Source organism: Mustela lutreola, chromosome 12 (assembly GCF_030435805.1).
Source record: "Mustela lutreola isolate mMusLut2 chromosome 12, mMusLut2.pri, whole genome shotgun sequence".
NCBI lineage: Eukaryota > Metazoa > Chordata > Mammalia > Carnivora > Mustelidae > Mustela > Mustela lutreola.
In genome coordinates, this window is record NC_081301.1 from 89,175,328 (window position 1) to 89,198,198 (window position 22,871).

At 41.5% G+C, this 22,871-nt stretch overlaps 2 protein-coding genes across 8 annotated transcripts in view; one reads left to right on the top strand and one right to left on the bottom strand.

Moving 5' to 3' along the window:
• Positions 1–22,871, bottom strand: part of CFAP95 (cilia and flagella associated protein 95) — a 199,762-nt gene that overhangs the window by 144,940 nt on the left and 31,951 nt on the right. For 5 of the 6 annotated variants that reach the window (XR_009346437.1, XM_059142504.1, XM_059142506.1 and 2 more), the window contains 2 exons: positions 8,901–9,019; positions 7,120–7,188 (listed from right to left, as the gene is read on the bottom strand). Coding sequence is in view for 5 of the 6 variants with exons in the window: in XM_059142504.1 (XP_058998487.1) it covers positions 7,120–7,188; positions 8,901–9,019 (188 nt within the window). In the remaining variant the exon portion in view is untranslated. Of the gene's footprint in view, positions 1–7,119; positions 7,189–8,900; positions 9,020–16,887; positions 17,132–22,871 lie in introns of those variants that run through there. The other variant, XM_059142507.1, reaches the window with a different exon arrangement.
• Positions 19,387–22,359, top strand: LOC131812677 (spermatogenesis-associated protein 31D3-like). Of its 2 annotated transcripts, none has more exons than XM_059142508.1 (3): positions 19,387–19,570; positions 20,495–20,540; positions 21,087–21,241. In XM_059142508.1, the coding sequence occupies exons 1-3, from the start codon at positions 19,412–19,414 to the stop codon at positions 21,149–21,151; spliced, it is 270 nt and encodes an 89-aa protein (XP_058998491.1). In that variant the 5' UTR covers positions 19,387–19,411; the 3' UTR covers positions 21,152–21,241. The 2 variants fall into 2 exon arrangements, 1 of the variants encoding a protein (XP_058998491.1); XR_009346438.1 differs by lacking the exon at positions 19,387–19,570 and adding an exon at positions 21,417–22,359 and having other exon boundaries at positions 20,199–20,540; positions 21,087–21,147.

Here is a 22,871-nt window from a genome sequence, read left to right on the forward strand (position 1 = left end):
ACACTATTAATTTCTTTCTCCTCCAGTCATGTGAATCACATAAGCATTTCGATGACTTCTGGGAACAAGAAACATTTATTATAAAATTTTGACAATATACACTAATCACTACCACTGGGAGACAATGAAATTTGGTCAAAGTGACAAGACAGTAGTTACGGCTGTCCTAGTAAGAGGCCTAATTTTCATACTTCATCCTCCGGTTGGTAGTCAGGACTTCTTGGCTGCCCTCAAACTGACACAGGCCCCCATGGGCATGCTTTTCACCCAGCTTATATTCTATGCCAGAGTTGGTTCTTCTCTCTAAAGAAAAACTGGCTTTTCCGGTGAGCCATTATCCCAGAACCACGCATGGTTACATATGCAATATTTAAATAAGGGCTTCTGAGAAATAAGGTCTTAAAATTATGTTTATACTAAATCTCATTTACAAAACTGGATCTGCCTGATATAGACTTTGTTGTTGTTTGTTTCGTTTGTTTGTTCTGTTGTTTTGGTTTCTGGTTAGTTGACTGGTTAATGGTCACAGATGCAGTACAAATATTATACATGGAAACCTTACTTCTTAGAATGAATCAGCTATAACTGTCTGTTCCTATGGGTAATCATAAAATGATTTTGTATGAGATAATCATGTATCCAAGGGCCTTCTGATAATCAGTGAATTTGCTTTCCATAAAGAGCTTCCAAATTAAGTGAAAGTTGCTTCAGAACTCTTGAAAACAAGATAGGAGGGCAAAGAAAGCCTCTTAATTTACGAATTAGAGTCATGTTCTTACCCATATTTCCTATGTGTCTTAAATGTGTGTCTCATTATGTTTCTGTGCCTCTAATGACTCTATCCATGTAGTAAAAGGGATATATGTCAGAGATGCCCTACACATGCAACCGTCCCCATCTGAGACCAGAAGAACACTGTTGATGGCTGAGGTCTTTGGGCCTCCCTCTCACCCCTTACATTGCTAGGCATTGTTAATTCTTTGGAAACTCATTGAAAGAAATATAACCAACTCTCAAGAGAAACGGTAATTCTAGTTCTTGAGAAGCTCAATCTAGCCTCAATGTATATAAATCTCATTTTTAAAGTTGAGTCATTGATATCAACTTCAGTCTTAAGCTCACTGCTCCTTATATCACAATTTTTAAGAATTTATCTCAGTCAGGGAGGCTGGGTACCTCAGTCTGTTAAGCGTCTGCTTCCTGATTTTGGCTCAGATCATGATCTCAGGGTCACCCTGGACATGGAGCCTGTTTTGGATTCTCTCTCTTCCTTGCCTTCCCCCACAACTTGCACTCTTTCTCTTTCACTCTCTAAAAGAAAAGAAAAAAAATTATCTCAGTCTGTGACATAAGTGGAAGGAATTATCCACAAAGCCCTTTTCTCTAATTAAGGTTGGGAGTGATTAAGTGTTGTCCAAACATTCTAGTTCTGATTTTCAGTATGTTCCAGAGACGTTTGCTGCCAGTTTAAGGAGGAAAGGTATGTGTCTTCTTCACACTGGCCCAAAATACAGTGGGCTGGCTATCAGTTGAGTTGTGAGAAAAGAAACAGACTGTCAAATCCCATCATAATATAATGAATGTTATCTAAAAATTAAGATAAACGCATCTGACTAACGTCTCCTTAATAACAAAGCTATTCCTATATTCTGTTTTTTTTGTTGTTGTTGTTGTTAAGACGTAACTAGAAGTTTAAATTTACATTATGATTACAGCCTTTCTTTTTATAAGTTGAAGCACATTATTTTGGTCCATTGAGCAAACTCATTCTTATTCATTGCCTTTTAAAGTTGACATTTAACTTCCACAGCTGTACAGTTGGCAAGAAGCAAAAGAATATTTAATATTAAAGAGAGAAGATTCTAAATCATCACAGCATTCTATGGTATAGAGCACACTGCAATTAGTGCACATTAACTGAAAGAAGAAATTACATATGAAATTAGTGAAGGAAAAGGTGCTCAAGTATTTATTTCCTTGCTAATACTCAAGCAAATAAGACAAACAAGTAATTCAGCTATTCAAACTTAATAAAGACTGATTTTCTAAAAGATTATGTCTTCTAATGCATTCACTCAGAACAACTTTTGGCACTACAGGTCTTAAAACCCTAAATCAAATAAGCTAGGAAACAGTAATACCTCTCTTCCATTGGAATTTTCTGTTCCAGGGCACCTGGTGGCTCAGTTGGTTAAGCGTCTGCTTCGTCTCAGGTTTTGATCCCGGAATCCTGGGATCCAGTCCCACATCAGGCTCCGTGATTATCTGGGAGCCTGCTTCTCTCTCTCTCTGCCTCTCTCCCTCTGCTTATTCTCTCTCTCACAAAATAAATAAATAAATTAATTAAATACTTTAAAAGAAGAATTTTCTGTTCCACATCAGAAATAATCCATTCGTTCAAGAAATGATTACCAACTGTGCAGTGGCTATAGGCACTGGGGATAGAGCTGTGACAGTTTTCCCTTTAAAGCATTGAGTTTAGCAAGAAAGACAAAAGGAGTACAAGTCATCGCAACCAAGATGAATAGTGTTAGGATGAAAGAGGCATACAAGAGTCATGGACACCCACAAGGGACCTCAAGTCATGAGGGCTGGGAGTGACAGTAGCAAGGGAAGGTCCTCTGGAGGAGGTGACATTTCAGATGAGCCCTGACAACTTTGCAGTTAAGATTAAAGGTACACATTGCATTTCGCTTCTTCAAAAAGCTCCACTGAAAGCATATTAAAGAGGCTTAAAAAAAAATAAACCTACAAGAATAAGGAGAACAGGGACGCCTGGGTGGCTCAGTTGGTTAAGCGGCTGCCTTCGGCTCAGGTCATGATCCCGGCGTCCTGGGATCGAGTCCCACATCAGGCTCCTTGCTTGGCGGGGAGCCTGCTTCTCCCTCTGCCTCTGCCTGCCACTCCGTCTGCCTGTGCTTGCTTTCGCTTCTCTCTCTATGACAAATAAATAAATAAAATCTTAAAAAAAAAAAAAAAAAAAAAGAATAAGGAGAACAGAAAAAGGGACAAGAGAAACAAATTTTGGAAGCTTGAGAGAAGATGAACAAGTGGTCTCTGACTTAGCAGAAAGCTGAGTAAATTCTAAAGCAGCAAGGGACGACTGGGTTAGTGCTGCTGGAGAAGCAGTCAGAGCTCCAGGCCCCTCTGCCATTCCCTGCGGCTGGGTAACTGCCCCTCCTTTCTTCCAGTAGGAAGCTAGAAATGTATTCACTAGAAAAGGGGAAAGAGAAAGTCTTTGATCAACAAGATGGTTCAGTGGTTCAGTGACCATAAATAATGAAAGATTAATACTGATGTCCCAGCAAAATACCCTGTTTACTCCAAGAACACAGGCACCAGTCCTTCCCCTCTCAGATGGTCAAGTAAGGGCGCTTCCTGTGGGGAATCTGACCAGCCCCAGAGGAAAGACTGCTGACACCAGAGCGTGGGGGACTGGGGGCGGGGGGTGGCCAACAACAATAACAACAACAACAACAAAGCCCAAAGAGCCCCACCTAGATATCTCCAGTACAGCTCCAAGTCAGTAAGCTTCACTCTCAGGCTCTTAATCATGAGCCGGAAAGCAAGGATTGACTATCAGAGATCTCAAGAAAGCCTCTAGCAAGGAAGATAGATATCATACATTCAAAAAACAAACAGAAACAAAAAAGCATTTTGGAGGAAATAGAGAGTATACATAGAGAAAAAAATTTAAGAAAAATAACCATTAACATCCCTAGATAGATAAGATACTACAGTCATGAAATTTTAAAAGGATCCTATAAAAACAGAAGAATTTAAAAAAAAAAAAAAAAAAGAACTCAAAAGTAGGGTTGAAGAAACAGACTAGATACTAAAGGCAAAGATAAAAGAGAAAGACAAGAAAATTAGAGGACCAGACCAAGCAATTCAACATCCAAATAAAGGATTTCCAAAAGGAAAGAACACAGAAAATGGAAGGTATAAATCATCAATGAAGTCAATTAAGTACACTTCCTTGAACTGATAGGAGTTTCTAGACTGCCGAGTGTCTGGCCCAGCCGTCGCGCACAGCACTTATCGTGTACACATCGATTACTGTTTTAATTAACTCATGTATATTAACTTGTTTAATCATCCCAGCAACCCCAGAACATGGATGCCTTTATAAGTATCATTTTACAAATGATGAAACTGAGGTACAAAATGGTTAGGCAACTTGCCCAAGATCACACAGCTGGCAAAAAGCAATGCCAGGATTTGAAGGTAGGTGATGCAGCTCTGGAACCCACTACACAATAGTACCACGCAGGAGGCAGCATCATATAAAATTTCAGAATACACTGCAGATAGTTCTATATGATCTTTTAAAACCAGGGGTAGCTATTCTTTCCATAGTGCATATAGGGCCTCATGTTCGACCAAGAACCCAAGAGGAACTCCATGCAGATTCCTGTTCCCACCTCCACACACAACTTTCTTCCCTCCAATACCCTATCCTACAAATTTTAGTCCCATCAGAAGCTCTAAATTCCTATTCCTGTTTCCCAGCTTGACTAGAACACTGCTCTACATTTGGGCTCACCTCCCGGTGCCACACCCAAAAGAAGTATCCTCAGAGAGTAAGTCTGGGGAGAGTGGGATGCTGCCCTCTCATCTCAAGCAGCACAGAGCCACACGGTTGCTACCCAATGCCTGACAACAGTTGTCTACTACATTTTGCCCGGTTCTATAATTATGCATAGCAGGACAGTAAGTCTGAAACCAGTCCTTGTGTGCCTAAAGGTATCTTTACTTGACCTACCCATTCCCATAGTTCTAGGCTTAAAATTCTTTTCCTTTGACGCTTCAACGTTATATTCTTGCAATCCAGTATTGCTGTTAGAAAGTGAACATCAACTTGATGTTTATTGTTCTCCCTGTTTTTGTTTCCTTTATATTCCCAAAAAATAAAGCTTTAAATTCCTGTTCCATTGGGTCTGCTTCCTCTGATATAGGTAGGTTGTCTATGTCCTGTCATTCTTCATGATACTTTTACTCTTTACATGAGTCATGGTATCTTTTAACTGGGACTTCATCAGTATTATTCCTGAGACCATCGGTTGCCTCTGCTTTGACAACTACAAAGGTGGCCCATTGAAAGGAGAGGGTCAGCTAGTATCTTCGATGGGAGGGAGGGAGGTAGAGTTAAGTGCTCCTACTGCAGGTCCCTGGGCTTAACTGTGCTTGTTTTCCTCGGCATTCTTTCTCCTTTAGATGCACTGCCTAGTTCCTCTGTATCTAAGATTGCTTTCTTGAACTGGAGTTTGGGGAGACAGCTCCAGGCCCCACTGGCCATCTGTGGCAGCATTACAGATTTCAATTTTGATATCATAGTTTCAGGGAGATAGACTGTTGTTATCTAATCATCTATTAGGTAGGGCCCTGCTGTCTTGTTTTCTGTCCTGGACTGAAAACAGCAGGCAAAGTCAATGCAGAAAAATTCAACTTCGAGCATATATTCCATGTTTACAAATGCAATAGACAAGACTCATTCAGCTCTTGTCTGAGCCTGGCCAACCAAGATCACAGCTCTCACCCTGGACTGGCCTGAGACTCCACTGAGAGACATCAACTTTTGTCTTCTCTCTCCTCCTCCCCTTCCATCTTCCAGCTGTCTCCTCCACTAGCCCATCATTTTCTTAAGAGTTTCCCAAAGTTTGGATACAGTTTTCAGGTCTGCCTTTGGATTCGTTCTGCCTTTCCATGTCTTCACTGGAATTTTCTGATTTCAGTGCAGGGAAGGGAGCCAGCGGAATGTTTTTAGCTCATCAATTTCATGGAAGCCAGAAGTCCACCCTCCACAGGGATCATTCTGAGGATACTCCCTTTGTAACTTCCAGCCCACTTGGGTATGCTACAGCAGGCTGTGGGAGAGATAGACCAGGCCAACCTCACAGGAGAAATCAATGTTAGGACCTGCACTGTTAGAACACCTAGCCAGAATTACAAGTGTCTGAAATGGGGTGGGGCATTTTCATTTAGGAAAGTTCCCACCCTAACCTCAGGCAGATTGCAAAACAGCTTAGTTCTAATGCTAGACGTTTCACAAAGGAAAACATCCAAATTTCTGGTAATGATGACATATATCCATATCTACATAGTACACAACCCAATACTTAGAATTTTATCATGCTTCTAAGTACTTTTATTCCGTATCATTTATCTATATATCATTACAGAAATTATGAAAGTTTGTCTTCTTTAGAAAGATGAGTGGAAGACACATTTCTTTTCTATAGTAACAAATCATGCTGCCCCAAAATAAATATATTTCTTTTTTCAGTAGAAAATAACAGTCTCCTCTACAGTCAACTCTCATTATTCATAGTAATGTTCTATAAAATCACCACAAACACTGAATTAGCAAATACTGAACCATTGCTCTTAGGGGAAATACGGGATTAGGTTCCTGAGAGTCTCTGCTCTCATTTCCATCAATCAGTGCATAATCTGGTTTTATGCATATTTCTGTTTAAAGACACATATAATATATATTGTTATTCATTAACAATGAACATAGCCAACAGCATTACAACTCAGGCCAGAAGTAAGCTTATCTAACATATATTTTCTTCATAAGTCCCATCACAGTCTTCTTGTGCTGGGACATTAGACAGTGCTTTGACATTATATTCTTAAGCCATCTCAAACAGCAAAATCACCAACAGAAAGTACACTAAAAAATACAAAAATCATGGCACTAAATAGACTACGAAAAGACACTTGTGTACAGTCTGAGAGCTGAAATGAGGAGGCAGAGCTGTGCCCTGTTCCACCTCGGCTGGAAATGTGCACATCGGATGGCTCAAATTTTTCACCACTCTACACATATCCATGGAAGAATCACCCTAAGCACTGCTTCAGGGTTTACAAATAAATGGTAGCAACTAGGAGAATTTGTAAATACGGAATCTTGAAGAAGGAGGACTGACAATATTATCAGTGCTTGCATACTGATGAGGGAGGGAAAAAACCTTTTGTTAATGGAAGGGAGTCTGTAAGATGCCCTGTAAAGAGTATTTGGTTGACCTTGGTATACCCTCACCCTCCCACCTCCACAAACCAATTAATTCAGAAATGTTTTGTGCAATCTGTAGCAGTTTAGGGTCTACTAACATTTTATGCCGATCTGGTGGGTGTCTAGTAAAGAGAGCTCCAAAGCCTGTGGCAGGTAGTCCTGTATCCCTGGAAACAAGACAACAATTTTTAGAAAACAGGTCAGAGTGACATTTATAAACTTTCAAAGCCATGGGGCTGAATTTTTTTTATCCTTTTAAAAATTTTTTTCATTTTTTATTTTAAGACCAGTGTAGTTCACATACAGTGTCAAATCAGGTTCAGGTGCATAATACAGCGACTCAGCAGTTCTGTGCAAAGAACGTACTAGGGAGATTGCATCTGACTAGCAATCTAGCTATTCGTGCTGCTAAGACAGGGGAGCGACAATAGTAAAAGAATGACTTCAGGTAGGACTGATCAAACAAATAATGGTGTTTGGTATTGAGAAATGGCTTGTGGTTTTATATTAATAGTTACAGTAATAAAATTGATAGTACCTATAATTGAGGATATACCTGCTAAATATGGGAAAAAATCAGTCAACAGAAGCTCCTGCATGAACTAGGTTGCTAGCTGGGGGTGGGTACAGTTCACCTTGCTCAAGCGATAACAAGTGCAGCACCTGCTCCAACTGTTGATTATGTGAGCGAGAATAACCACGATGGTGGGAGTAGTTAGAAACTGATTCACTTGAGAAAATGGGTACTGCTGATTGGCATCGGGAGGACCAGTTATTAACGGGATTGGTCAGTCTCTGAATCCGCCCTCCAATTATAATTTGTATAACCTTGAAGAAAATTATTGCAAATGCAGGGGTGGTTACACCTGAAGCTGAATAGTTTCTTTCTTTTTTTTTTTTTTTAAGATTTTATTTATTTATTTGACAGAGATCACAAGTAGGCAGAGAGGCAGGCAGAGAGAGGAGAAAGCAGGCTCCCTGCTGTTCAGAGAGCCCAATGCGGGGCTCGATCCCAGGGCCCTGAGACCATGACCTGAGCCAAAGGCGCCCCAGCTGAATAGTTTCTTAAAGGTTATTCGTGTTTGCAACTTTTCTGCACTTTGCACAATAAAATGTCCCAATAAGTAAATGAAAAATTCAGCATTTTGTCATTGCTTTGACTGCACTTTCCAACAATTACAACAGGAGACAAGATGAATGGAAAGACTTTTCCATGGAAAGACACTGTGCCAAGCTGCAGGACTACAGATATGAGTAAGAAAGAGTTCCTACTCTCAAAGAACTATTTCAGGGGAAACACACATACATATAAATAACTAGAATGTAAGTCTGCTTACATTCCAAGTGTTACTCAGAACATAAACAAAATGCTCAGAGGGCAAGAATATAAGAGCAACTGATCCTTATCAGTGACTGCTTACAGGAATTAGCTTAATTAGTAACTGCTTGTCAGGTAATATTTCTATGTACATTTCATACTTCTTTTCAGCTAAACTTCAGAGAAAGCTAGGAAGGAGATACTTTTATAATACCCATTTTATAGGTTGACAAGCTGAATATTATAGACACTATTTCACAAGTAAATCACGAAGTTGGTGTTCAAATCTAGTCAGACCACTGACCAGGAAAAATGCATAAAGAGGAAGTAACATTTTAGCTGGACCCAGAATGGGTACTGCCGATTGGCAAACAACTGAGGGAAAGGGTATTCCAGCAAGAGGGAATGGCATGAGCAGAAAAGCATGGAAACTTGTGATATGTTCGTTGCGACTGATGGGTGCCTGTAACGTGTCGCTGGGCCTGCTACACCTCCTCACCACTCATACAAATCCTTGCCTGCAGGTCTATGGTCTGTAAGCAAAGGAAAGTAGAAGAATACCTTTCAATAATCCCAGAGCTCATTGTCTCGTCATTCAATAAAGGCTTCCTCTTTATTTTATCCAATTCTCTGTTTAAATAAACTTGTGCCATTTTTTCATGTGTTTCTGATATCCAAATCTGGAAAAAATGGAAGCTGCATATAAGAAAAATACATACATTGCCCAAAATGGTCAGTTATTAAAATATTTTTTGTTGAAGTGCATTCTGATTTTAATTATTGATGCTACTGACATTGAAAAATAAGTACTATCTCATAGCAGTTCAGCTATTTCATCATAAATATGTGAAAATGGCCATTCCTTACCATGTGTTATTGGAAAATAAAAAATCAAGTTGGTTGTTTCTATGAAATGCATTCAACTAAATACTAATGCTATATGCTTTCCACTTCCTTCTCAAGGTTAGTATATTTTAATTTCCCTAAGTAAGAAAATGTCTGTAGCAATCACTTTGTAAATCACTTTGGACTCAGATACCAGAGCCACCACCCCCATCATCCATTCATTCTCCATCAGAGGATTACTCAATAAATTATCAAGCAGTTATTACTATGAGAAAGACTTGCAAATTTTAAGATGTACTCAAACCAACTGAAGAAGCATTATGAATAACATTTAGGGAATCTTACAAATAAAAATGGATGCTGAGGTTTCAATATTTTTTTTCCATTCCAAACTCTAGAAGATCATGAATGTGGAGGTTCACAGCAGAGAAGCAGAACTCACTATCATCAAGAGAACCCATTACTTTCTCCAAACCTGAAGACATCCAATGAAGCACTAGATCACATTAATGCCACCAGATTTTGTTAAGAAAGAAAGAGAAAGAGAAAGAAAGAATGAATGAACGAAAGAACAAATGAATGAGAGACCTTTGTTTAGATATTTGGAGACTTCAACTGCAGCAATATCATAGCTATAGTCAAACGCTGATCAGTGACTGCTTTGAGTTGGTATAATAAAGCTCTGCTACAACTAACTATCCTATTCAAACCAATTTTAAATATAGTCTCTGGCCCTGGTTCCCTGGTCTATTCCATGGCTCTAGAGATCTTCTCTGACCACTGCTCTCTAAGACTTCAATGTCCTCAATCACCAGCTACCCAACCCAATTTCCCAGCTTTGACTCCTATCTATACCTTTTGCTCAACTACTCTTCCTATAAATTCCCAAGTTCATAAGTCAATGGTAAGAGACACTGTATTGAGCTTCATATTATACACTTTAATAAAAACTAAGACATTTCTTTTAGGAAAAAAATTACAAGGCACTTTTTTTTTTTTACACTGTTTTGTTTTCATGTGTAAGTTTGACCCAAAGGCACCTGTCAGTTTTCTACAGGCTAATCCCAACAAAAAGCCAGAGCGCAAGGAAGATCACTGAAGCTGTGCATGAATAAATGTCAGCCTCCATGGCACAGAGCAGGGTTGAGAAGGGGGAAAAGTAGACCTGAAGGGAGAAAGGAAAAAGACTTGGCATAGTTGATCTTCATTTTAAGGAAAAACTGAGGCTGAAACAGAATATGTGAGGCCCAGGTAAAGCAGTGAGAAAGCAGAAATTCTACCATTCAAAACATGCAGCCTGACTCATTCATTCATCAGTCTATATCTATGAAGGGCCAAGTGAGTGTAGTAAACACACTCCAGAGGCTTGACTGACTATAGCTTAGTGAGCTGCAGTAGATCATGGGGATCATGGGAATGATAACAGCACATGGCTAGACACTGTTCTAAATGTCTTCACGTTAAATGTTTATGAAAACTCTACTACTCCAACTTCACACCTGAGGAAATAAAGACATGGAAAGTGTCAGACTCTTGACCAAAGTTACAACCTAGTAAGTGGTGGAGCCAAGACCGAGAAAGAAACCATCTGTCTCCAGGACCCACTCCTAACCTCTGTTTTCTGTACCCCTCAATTTTAGACCTCCTGTCTTTATCAGTGTTAGAACCCCCCAAATTTTAGCTAGAGACCTGGTGTTTCAGACCACATTTTCTAGTTTCCTTTATCTTTTAAAAAGATAGTTTAAAGTTTTTATTTAAATTCTGGTTAGTTAACATACAATATAATATTAGTTTCAGGTGTACAATATAGTGATTCAATACTTCCATATAACATCCAGAGCTCACCATAGCAAGTGCACTTCTAGTCTCCTTTATACCTAAATATAACCATTGTTCTGAACAATGAGGCATAAAGGGAAATAATTTATACAACTCCAGGAAAGTTCCCACTGCTTTTCTTTTCCTCCTGCATGAAATGTGGACAGAGCAGGTTTCTGGCAGCCATCTTGGGCTCTGCGCAGGGACGGCAGGGTAGAAAGCCGGAAGGAGCAGGTTTCTGGCAAACTGCCATACCATTCCTGACCTGCTATCATCCAGACTTTTTACATGAAAGAATAAAACCTTATGTGGACAGCCACTGTTAATTTGTGGCGTCTGCTGCATGTGGGAAAATGAATCCTACATCATTTTAATGTGAAAAATCACTTTGGTCTAGAAATGTTCATAACCTGACATAAGGGTGGATAATTTATAAAAGCACTACCATGTGTTTAAAAATCTTTTTGGCTATATATAGTCAAACGCATACATATATATATGTGTGTATATATATACACATACACACACACATACATATATACATATATGTGTGTGTATATACATATACATATATGTGTGTGTATACCACAAACTGGAGATTGGTAATTTGGTATGTGAGACTGCTAAATTAACACAGCACAAAATTGCAGGATAATCACAAATTTCCATTAAATTTGCATAATAAGATCTAGCTTGAATCAAATGATAAATTAAAAATATCTAATGTGTGTTTAGGAAGTTTACTTTATAACATCATTATTATACCCCATTTTCTTAAGCATCAATTTTCCTTAAAGTTCCATCTTCTAATCTTCCAAGATGAACTCTTCTTATATGTGTGGCATTTAAGAAATCCCAGTAACTGTTGACTGAGTAACTGGCACAGGGAAAGAGAAAATCATTGGTGACTTCCCCTCAAGTTTCACATTTGAGGGTAGCCAGACTCTTTCTGCTAAGAATGACCTACGACTGGAAGAATCGCTCTTGGGAAGATGCATTTTAGTTGATTGCTAGTTGACATTTCTTTCTTACGCTCTTACAGAGTCCCCGGAAGCAGACTCCTCTGACCCATATTGTAGGAAGTGCAGACACTTTCCACGTCAGGCTCCCTCTGTGATGGCACAGGCTGCCTCAGGAGTAAGTCTGACCTCAGTCAACCATGTTCCTCAACTTCAGGGTAGCAGTTACTTAAATCCCTTGCTGCCCAATATCCTCGAGGTCCCACACTACAGCAGGAAGTAGCTCATCTCATGGGGAAAGGAGGGGTGGAACTCAGCATGTAAATTCTCTCTAAAGGACTCCAAATTCCAAATACTCTCAGCCAGGTCTCTTCAACATCAACCTCTTCTTTCTTTTTTTAATCTTCAAGATGGATGAGAGACAGTCATTGCCTAAATGCTTTGCATGTTCCATGTGACAGATATGGCACCTCACTAGGGAATGAAGAACTTGGCACCTATCCTCTTAGATCTTCAGTCCTAACTGAAGCTATTAAGTAGCACTTCCCCTACCAACTGTAGCTTTTTTTGTATCATTGCCAAAAGGTCACCATCATCAACAACCAATATCAAGACTTCGTAAAAAGTCTTTATCTTTAAAAAAGGATGATTCTTATTTTGCAGTTTTGCTCTTAGAAATTCTGGCTCTGTTTTCATGTCTAGAAGAACACAATAGTAGTTCCATACAGAGATTATTTAAAGGATGTCAGAGAATCGATGAGGCTCCTTGCCCATCGTTATGTTGAGCAACGGGGATGCCATGGGTATGATCAGAAAAATGATCTCATTCTTTTTTTCTACTATCTGTTCTATCTTTTCTTCTAATCACCTCAGATAACAAAACTGTTTCTTGTAACAAAAACAGTCTCAGTTAAGTAATGAATATTAGTAGAATAATCACAAGAGCGCCTTTTAATTGTCTTGATGTCTGAGGGAAGGAAAGAACAGAGCAAGTGAAGAACTAGAAGGTCAGCCCGCGCTCCCCACATAGACACACTTCCCTCTGCAGACTTCCCCGGCCTGGAGCAGAGTAGCTGGAGGAAGAGAAAATCTTTTACCTTAAATGAAATTCATCATTTTGATGAGATACTGTAATTACTGAAATGGGACCGACAGACTTGTTATGATCAGAGAGTAACCATAAAATTTATAAAACCTGCATACCGCTTTATCCAGGGGTACAGAAGAGAACATCACTCCACAAAGTAGGGTGGATAGACAGTGGAGACAAAGAATACAGGTGCGCGCACGACTGCCTCTTTCAAGTGCCGTTTGTTCAACATAACGGAGCACATGCTTCAGAAAACTGATATACTGAAAAATTAAAATCTAGTTCCTCAAAGAGTTAAATGAGGCATGATTATTGCTATAGAAAAAGAGTTGTGAAGAAGAGTGATGGGATCAAAATGGCAGATGCCTACATTCATTCCTATCCCAGATCCCTAGAAATGACAGAGCAGATACACGTTCGAATCAGTAAGCCCACGGGTGCATCAGCAGACATGGAAAATACACTCAGTTGGCCTAAATTTATACAGAATTCCTGAAACAGTAGAGGCAGGTACACTTGTGCTGATGTTGGAAAAGACTGTCCAAGTAGATCCACATGAGGATGCTGGAACTGGTGGCATCAACTTCAAGCTCAGAGATTACAGAAACCTGAAGCAAGAGGAGACCCTGACTCCATCACCGACTTGCCCCAAACATCTCCCTTTTTCCTGGTATAAGTGGTTCTCCTCCAAAGGCATTTAAAATTATTCCATTCACAAAAATTTGATCCATATGACTCTTTCAAGTACATAGAGATCTGAATGCAAGAAGCATCTGTAAGTATAGTCTTATGATCAAAACACTATTCTACTATGTCAATCAAAGAAAAAAATACCTGAACCGATTAAGTAAATAATAATTGAATTTCTCAGATCTGGTATAATTATATCCCTTTATATCCCTTTTAGAGTCATTAATTTTTAAATATCATATTTTCATCCACTAAAATAGCTCATATTTGAGAATTTCTTGGCTATTTTTTATAGATTCATAAAAAGAATGTTAGCACACTCTTGTACTATTCATTTATTTACCATTTTAAAGGCCAAAATGACTGTAATGCTAGTCATACCAATATTAGCCTAATATGCTCATTCACATTGTCCTGTTAGTTCTAGAAATGCCTCGGCACTGATCCATTAGCCGTTTAAGAAGAATCTGTTTAGAAAATCACCCATTGGTTTTCCTTGTTCCTTTATGTCTGATAAGTTCTCACCTTCTACGACACAGCATCAAAGGTACCCTGTACTTAATTCTTCTCAGTTTTGAGGAAGTTTCCTTCCTAAAAGCAGTCTTACATACTGATCGTAACAGAGGTAGTGCTGTGAGGATCCTTGGATGAAGGACTTTACAAATGAAGGAACCATGACAGAAGAGCTCTGAGCATTTTAGCTTGCATGGGGCTCACTCTGGTAGAGTTAAGAAGCACCTGAATAAAGTTTAAATAAAATACCAAGACAAAAAGCTATAGTTTAAAATGCTATTTCCCATAATTGCTTAGACTCATAAAACAATCAGAGAAAGTGGCCTGAATGAGTGCTTGTCCGGGAAGCTGCATCCCCATGGCCCCGCATGCTCTCCTGAAGCCAGAAGGAGCACTGGAGTAGGAATTTGATTATGCCACCCTTGAAACCTGACTGGTATATTTCCAGATTCCACCAATGAATCATTCCTTTAGATTCCGCTCAGGAGCTGTGCTGTGGGCATCTCTACTAGGAAGCCATCCTGACCCTCCCCCTCAACACATTTCAGTTCAGGTGCCCCTTTCCACGTCTTAATCTTCTTCCTATCATAGCATCCATCATACACTGTGTCACTGTGGTTGTACATCTGCACTTTCCCCCGCAAGCCTGTGAGTGCCTAATGTACAGTGACCTCGTTTTGAATTGCTTATCACAGCACTTAGCAAAATAACAGGGCCTCAATATATATTTGTGAAACACAGTCCTTTTTTCCTTCCTCTTCCCCCCTTTTTTCTTCCTTTCCTTCCTTTTTGCCTTTATTTCTTTCTTTGTCTCTTTCCTTTATCCCTTCCTTCCACTAGTACCTATTGAGGACCCCGTCTGGGCCAGGCACCATTCTAGGAACTGGAAACACAGCAGAGAACAAAACAAATTGAAGTCCCTTCTCTCGTGGTGCTAGTATTTAGTCAAGGGACATGTGCAATTAACAACCAAAGAAGTCTTAAATATATCCAATGCTTTGAACGCCATGAAGAAAAATAAAGTAAGGGAAGAGGAATGATATGTACGGGCTGCTCTTTTATATACCAGTGGGCAACTAGCTCACTGAATGAGTGGGACTTGTATGTAGGTACAATCAGAAAACAAACCTATTGTTCCTCCATCACCTGCCCATCCATAGCCATTTGGAGAGGAGAATTCTTTCTTATGCTCCTTGATAAAACGTAGGACAATTGCCAAGACCTCTGTGGCCACTCTCAGCTAATACAAACATCTTCTGGCTACTTCTGTCCCAAGAGGAGTCTCATTGAAGTAAGTAAAATCCTCAGTACCCATGTACGATCCAGAACTTCATTTGAAATGAAAGACTCATTCCTGTAATTTAGGTCAGCTTTGGCCTGACATATGTCAGTGGGAAAGATGGCACAGTTGGCTTCTTCTCAATTGTCCCTCTTAAACTTCTTCCCTACTCCTCAACTCCCTCTGGCTTCTTTAGGGTTTATGATGTGGGTGTGGAGATACAAGGAAGGAGAGAGGTAAATGCAAGAACAGTGGAAGTATAATCTTGTTTTGGTTTCCTCTGGGCATGTCTGTTGTCTGACCCTCTCTGGCACTGATGGATGTTCAAAGGTGAATTTCTTGAGTGTTCGGCAGATGTTGAGATCCCTTCTGGAAACACCCAGTGGTTATGCTCCATGACACAGGGTGTCACTGTCCTGCCTCAGTCCCTGGGAATCCAATCACTGTCCCTCCCATTCCTACAGGAGCGGCTCTTAGGCAGGTTCTGAAACAGCTCTCTGTCATCTTTCTCTTCTATATCTGATCCCCAAAAGCCGCCTGAGGGCCTGAGTACTCAATTATCCTTGTCTTACCAATGATCTACATGTAGCTAGTTCCCCTCTCTCTGCTCTGCTGCTTTGGAAACATCACCAGCACCTCATATCTCTAGCTTCACCAGGCAGATGAGACTCACAGTACGCCTTTTCCAAAATACTGTTTTTCTACCCTCAAACCCTTCTTTTGGTTTCTTGGCTTTCAATCCTCTTATATCCCTCATGTGAGTACCGGCCTAAGGGAACTATCTTTGAGGGTCTCACCTAACTGGCCTAATATTTCACTTTGGCACATGGGACTATGCATTTATTTGTGGAGAGTCTCAGCTAAAATGAAGACCAAGAAATTCCTTTTTAAAATACTGTTACAAATAAACAGTGCTCACATTAGCCCCAACACCAGCACTGAAGAGCAAGGAGCACTTCATACAGTGGAACAGAAATGCTGGGGGACCAAAAAAAAAAAAGCAACCCCCATTCAGCAGAAATATTGCAAAAATCCAGAAATGCTAAGAAGACATGTAGGAAAGGAAACAGGGAGGAAACGGGTTACCTGGCATGTGCGCGGACACAACTCAGGAGACAGGACAGAGGTTATAGATAAGAGATGAGAAACCAATGTCTCCAACACATGCCCAAGCCACAGCAAAAAAATAATCAGGTTCATGTTCTGGAAGGAGGATGCAGTGTTTGGGGGGTAAAAAGGCCCCGGGCTGGGTGTGGAACAACATGGCACTCCAAGAGACAGTTTGAGGAGTATTTAAGATCTTAGACTCTGGAACCAGAGGGAAAAATAGATTTTAATTTTTAATACACTTACTTGCTGTTTGACTTTGAACAAGTGATCGAGCGTCACCTGGCCTCGGTGTCCTCATTTACACAACGTGGCCACTTGGAGCGCTAGCCTGAAGAGTTGTCCAGAGGGTGAAATGAGGCGGTGTTCATGGAACCCTCTTACTGAATCGATCCTTTCCATCAGTAGGATGCAGTCATGAAGCAACTTCATTTTTAATCCAGCTGCCTCTTCCATCCCACATGGATGGCTGGTTCTTCCCTTTCACTTAATGGGAATTTTCAACCAGTCCCTTAACTTTTCTAGGCCCCTCAATCTTGAGAAGGATCTCATTTTAGTTCCGGAATTTTCCAGTCCAGTGAAATCATCAAAATTGCTAACTGTATTAGATTTAAGTTTCTCACCTTCCCAGCTGGGTGCTACTTTAGGCAGGGAATCCTGCAGCAGGTGGGCCTTGCTGTTTCACAAGAATCAGACACCTGGACCCTATGCCCTCTGAGTTCCAGGATACACATATTAATCTCTCTGATTTCCTTAAAACACCTCTCACCTGAGGAAGAAGGGACATGTGTCCCACAACAAAATAAATCCTTCTTGAACTCTAGTCTTCAAGGACATAATCACTCATACTGGCCTAACCTAGTTTAGAATATCTTAGCAGGTCCTGCCTAGATGGTCTAGCATCTTGCTTTAAGATGTGTGTTTTTCACCAACTAGTGAGAGCATTGTAGTGTTTAGGTCTCTATCAAAATTCTGTGGCAAGAAGAACTCATCCATCCTTCTGCTACATCTAGCATCACACCTGACATATGAAAATAGGAAGGCTCTGTATCTTTAGGCTCTGTATCTCCCTCCTTTTTACACCTGGGACCTTAGGTGAAATCATTTAAAATCAGTGGGTCTGGGTTTAGAACTAGAATAATACCCTTCTTGTGGGCAGAAGACATGAACAGACATTTCTGCAAAGATTACATCCAAGTGGCCAATAGACACATGAAAAAGTGTTCAACATCACTTGGCATCAGGGAAATACAAATCAAAACCACAGTGAGATACCACCTCACACCAGTCAGAATGGCTAAAATTAACAAGTCAGGAAACGTGCGTGAAGGTTCCTCAAAAAGTTGAAAATATGGGGCGCCTGAGTGGCTCAGTGGGTTAAAGCCTCTGCCTTCGGCTCAGGTCATGATCCCAACATCCTGGGATGGATCCCCACGTCAGGCTCTCTGCTCAGCAGGGAGCCTGCTTCCCTTCCGCTCTCTCTGCCTTTCTGTGATCTGTCAAATAAATAAATAAAACTTAAAAAAAAAAAAGTTGAAAATAGAGCTACCCTTTGACCCAGCAAATGCACTACTGGGTATTTACCTTAAAGATACAAATGTAGTGATCCAAAGGGGCACATGCATCCCAATGTTTATAGCAGCAGTGTCCACCACAGCCAAATTATGGAAAGAACCTAGAAGTCCATCAACAGATGAATGGATAAAGAAGATGTGTATATATAAACAAAGAAATATTATGCAGCCATAAAAAACCGAAATCTTCCCATTTGCAATGACATGTATGGAACTAGAGGGTATTATGCTACATGAAATAAGTCAATCAGAAAAAGATAAGTATCATATGATAAATATCATATGATATAATCATATCTCACTGATATGAGGAATTTGAAAAACAAGACAGAGGATCATAGGGGAAGGGAGGGAAAAATGAAACAAGATGAAGCCAGAAAGGGAGACAAACCATAAGAGACTCTTAATCTCAGGAAACAAACGAGGGTAGCTAGGGGACGGTGGGAGGAGGCTGGATGATGGACATTGGGGAGGGCATGTGCTATGGTGAGCACTGTGAATTGTGTAAGATTGATGAATCACAGACTTGTACCCCTGAAACAAATAATATATTATATGTTAATGAAAAAAAATTTTTAAATACTATCTTTCTTTCAACTTTGTTACGTTAAGAAGAGCAAGAAACACCATTTCCTTAGACCACACACGAAAATAAACTCAAAATGGATGAAGGACCTCAATGGAGGAAGGAATCCATCAAAATCCTGAGGAGAACATAGGCAGCAACCTCTTCAACCTCAGCCACAGCAACTTCTTCCTAGGGACAACGCCAAAGGCAAGGAAGCAAAGGCAAAATGAACTATTGGGACTTCATCAAGATCAAAAGCTTTTGCACAGCAAAGGAAACAGTTAACAAAACCAAAAGACAACTGACAGAATGGGAAAAGGTATTTGCAAAGGACATATCAGATAAAGGGCTAGTATCCAAAATCTATAAAGAACTTATCAAACAACACCAAAGAAAATAGGATGGCAGATCTGAAGGACCAGGAGGATGGTGGGGTCTTCTGAGCTAGTAGGTGGGGAGGGGCTCTGGACACACCTTGTTCAATTGTCCCCTCCCTCACCCTCAGAAACTCTTTGTGACAGTGCTCTGTGATGTAAGCCTGGGGAGGATATATATTCAGCGTGTGCACAGTATAGGCTGTCTTGTGATTTAGACTATGGATTTCCAACACTGGAATGTTCTCTCATTTATGAATAGCGATACCAAACCATGTCTGAGCTCTGGCTCAACATGTTGGGAGATTGATCCCAACTTCACCTTCCTGTGTGGTTTGGGATTGCTCCTTCTGTTCCTGTGCTACCTGGTGGGGATTCCATTTCCAAATTGGAAAAGCAAAACTACCCAAAAGGTAAGAAAACCTTGGAGAGGGGGGGAACTCAACATGGATTATTACGGTTTCCATTTCTAATCCCAAATCTTATTCCTTTTTTTTTTTTTTTTTTTAAGATTTTATTTAAGACGAAGAGAGCACAAGTGCGGTAGAGGGGCAGAGGGAGGGCAATGTGGGGCTAGATCCCAAGACCCTGGAACCCTGACCTGACCCCAAGGCAGACACTTAACCAACTGAGCCATCCAGGAGCCCTAATCCCAGGTTTTAAAAGGAGTTTGGTAGAGTGGGAGAAACACCTAAAATGGGAAGTCTTAAGAGAACAGACATTCACTCCTCTAGGAAAAGAGGCCTGGGCAGGGGTAAGTGTTAAGAAAGGACTAGGGGTTCTAATTGAAACTACAGTCTATCTGGGTATGGTGGTGGTTCTTGGATAAGATCCCAAACTCAGGGATTCTGTAGTCCTGGATTGGGTTATTTTGAGAGGATGGGGTCTGTGTAAGAGAACAAAGTTTCCCAGCACTCGACCATATCAAGTCACATTCCCATGTCCAGCATCACTCGATCAAGCCTTCCTTCATGCTGAGCTGATCAGGAGAACACTGCTAAGCCTCTGAGAAGACAGTGAGGTCAGAGCTATGACCTAGTTTACAGGGTCCTACCTGAGGCAGCACAGGTGTGACTGTTGGGCTTCCTTTTCTATGTCCTCAATGAACAAAGGACTTCTGATTGGGAATACCAAGTGTGGACCTCCTAGACAAAGTCGTCCCCTGGGTTTTCTAAAGAGTAAATATTGACAACATTTTATCATCTTTAAAACTGAAAAAAGCAAGGAACACAAAGTTCTACTAAAGTCCTAGAATTCTTGCATAAAGGACGTTTCCATTTCTGAGAGAAGAGTAAGACATGGATCCCAACCCCCCTCATTGTTCATTTTTCTTCTAGCATCAGGGCAGAGCCAAGAGAAGGAGGAAAGGAGGGACACTGGAAGGTAAGGTTCTGCCTATTCCACCTGAGCTCTCTCCAAGGCTGATCCTTGCTGTCCTCTCCATGAGGGCCCGGTCCATGAACTCTGAGGATGCGAGCTGCTAGATACATTCCCTCAGAGGAGAGGCTCATGGAAATGTAGCCAGAGTGCAAAACCCTTCTCAGATCCCTGCTCTGACCATTACTGAGCATGAAGCAGTGATGGATCTGGACGAGTGCTTCCCACTAGGTGGCCGTGTGAGATGACGAGTCAGAACTTCTGTCTCCTGACTTTGTGAAAGCTCTCTGACATCATGGACCTTCAGGAGTCTTCCCTGACCTCTCTGCTTCATAGAGGTGGTCTGATCATCACATGGATAATTTACATGAAAGTACTTTATACAGGAAGCTAGATTACTAACCAGCTTCACATCACTGGCCATTTGCCCTCATCTATTGATTGTTGGGGCTTTCAGAGTCCCAACATCCCAAGGCTGTCCTATAAGGGGACTCCTGGATTAATACCCATGTTTCTGCTTTCACTATATAACACAGTCTCCTGTTTCCCCAGATGGCAGATGGTACCAACGGGAAGTGGAGGAGGCCCGGAAGCTGATCTCGATTTTAAGAAGGTGACCAGTTTTCCCCCTTGATCCTATTGCCTCTTAGAGCAGGTTTTATGCAATTGCAGGATTCACTGCAGTCTGTCATAGCCATGGGGTGGGGGTAGCCATAGAAACAGATATTGGGGTGAATGCTACTGAGTACACTGCCAGGTCATAAAAGTGGGGCATTGTGAAGGGATAGCAGGCTTCAGGTGGCCCCTCCCTTGTCAGGTCTGCATGGCCGCCTCCCCTTGTTCTGGTCCTGGCTGCAGTTTTTTACCTCCTGTCTCCTGCAGCCCCCTCGGCCGGCATCATGATACCATCCACTTTCGTCAACTGTTATGTCCAGACCCCTCCTGTGAGATATGTAACAGCACATCTGCGGAGATCGATCGGCTGCTGTTCCTGCAGGCTCTGGAAGATTCTACTCCCTTGGCTTCCACAGCTTCTGTGACTTCTTCATCATTCACTCTCTCCACTGACTTCTCAGCAGTCCCTCCAGGAGAGCTAATACCAGCTTCGCTGTCTGAGTCTTCCCCACCACCTGCCTCCATCTTCTCACCTAACCCAGTGATCCCTGTGGCTGATTTCTTTCCACCCTCACCACCGGGTGATTCTGTGCCACCAGAGCCCTTTCCTCCCTTGGATTCCAAATTCCCAATGGACCATTTCCCAGCCCAGCCCCCTGCCTTTCCACCTCCTGTCCCATCCCATCATGCCCATTCAGTGGACCGTAGCGTCCAAACAGAGACAGTGTCTCTAAATACCCTTTCCCAAGATGTCAGCCCCTTACCGGAGTTGTGGGAGCAGTGTCCATATCCTACCACCTCGGAAGAGGGCCATTTACAGCAAACCCCCATCCAGTTCTTCTGGGGTCTCCAAACTCCAAGCAGGTCCTTCTTCCCTGCTGCCTCCCCAGAGCAGGAATCCCCAGGAGTTCCCCATCCACTTCCTCCATCCTTGCCTGAGAACCCGCCTCAACTCCTGCCTCAAACCCAGCCCCTACCTCTCCCTCATGTCCAGCCCCAGGCCAACCTTCAATCCCCACTCCCAATCCTGCCATCTGGTCCTCTACCTGACATCAAAATCTGTGGAGCTTGTTTCCACAGACCTCAAAATGAGTCTGAGAGTCTGCCATCAACAGAAATGGAACATCTGGAATCGAACGTGTTGCAGAAGATACAGAAACGTGTGTGGGGTTTACCCACTATAGTCCAAAGATCCCAGGAGGACTACTGTTCTTCTGTGTCTAACCCTTGTTTCAGCCACAAGGCCACCAAGGCTCATGCTGCAGTTTCTGTCCCTCCTAGGCAGTTTCCTCTGAATGAAGAGCTTCGGAGAAAACTGGAGTCTCATCTTGAAAACCGGCTCATCCTACACCAGAGGGGCCTAACCCGCAGGATCTATGAGTCTCTAGCACTGACTCTTCCACAGCTACCTGAGTCTCAGCGCCATGGTGGACGCTCGGCAATCTCTAATAAAAGTCCGATCAGAAGGAGTATGTCAAAAAGTGTCTATGTGGAGCTTCCAGAAATTCTGCTAGAGGAGAGTTCCTGCAAAGATGACCTGGAGAAGGATCAGGGACACAACACCGAGAATGATCTGGAGAAGGATCAGGGACACAACACCGAGAATGATATGGGGTATGGTTCTGACCAAGAACATAGCCCATCTGTGAAAAACTCGATGGTGGCTGTGGAGACTACGAGACAGAGACAACTTAATGCCGTGAAAACTCTCCATAATTCATG

Excerpts from the sequence above, each read along its gene's own strand:
- LOC131812677 (XM_059142508.1), top strand. The coding sequence starts at position 19,412 with ATGAATAGCGATACCAAACCATGTCTGAGCTCTGGCTCAACATGTTGG. Across the intron at positions 19,571-20,494 it reads AAAGCAAAACTACCCAAAAG|CATCAGGGCAGAGCCAAGAG; the intron begins GTAAGAAAACCT and ends TTTTTCTTCTAG. Across the intron at positions 20,541-21,086 it reads GAAAGGAGGGACACTGGAAG|ATGGCAGATGGTACCAACGG; the intron begins GTAAGGTTCTGC and ends CTGTTTCCCCAG.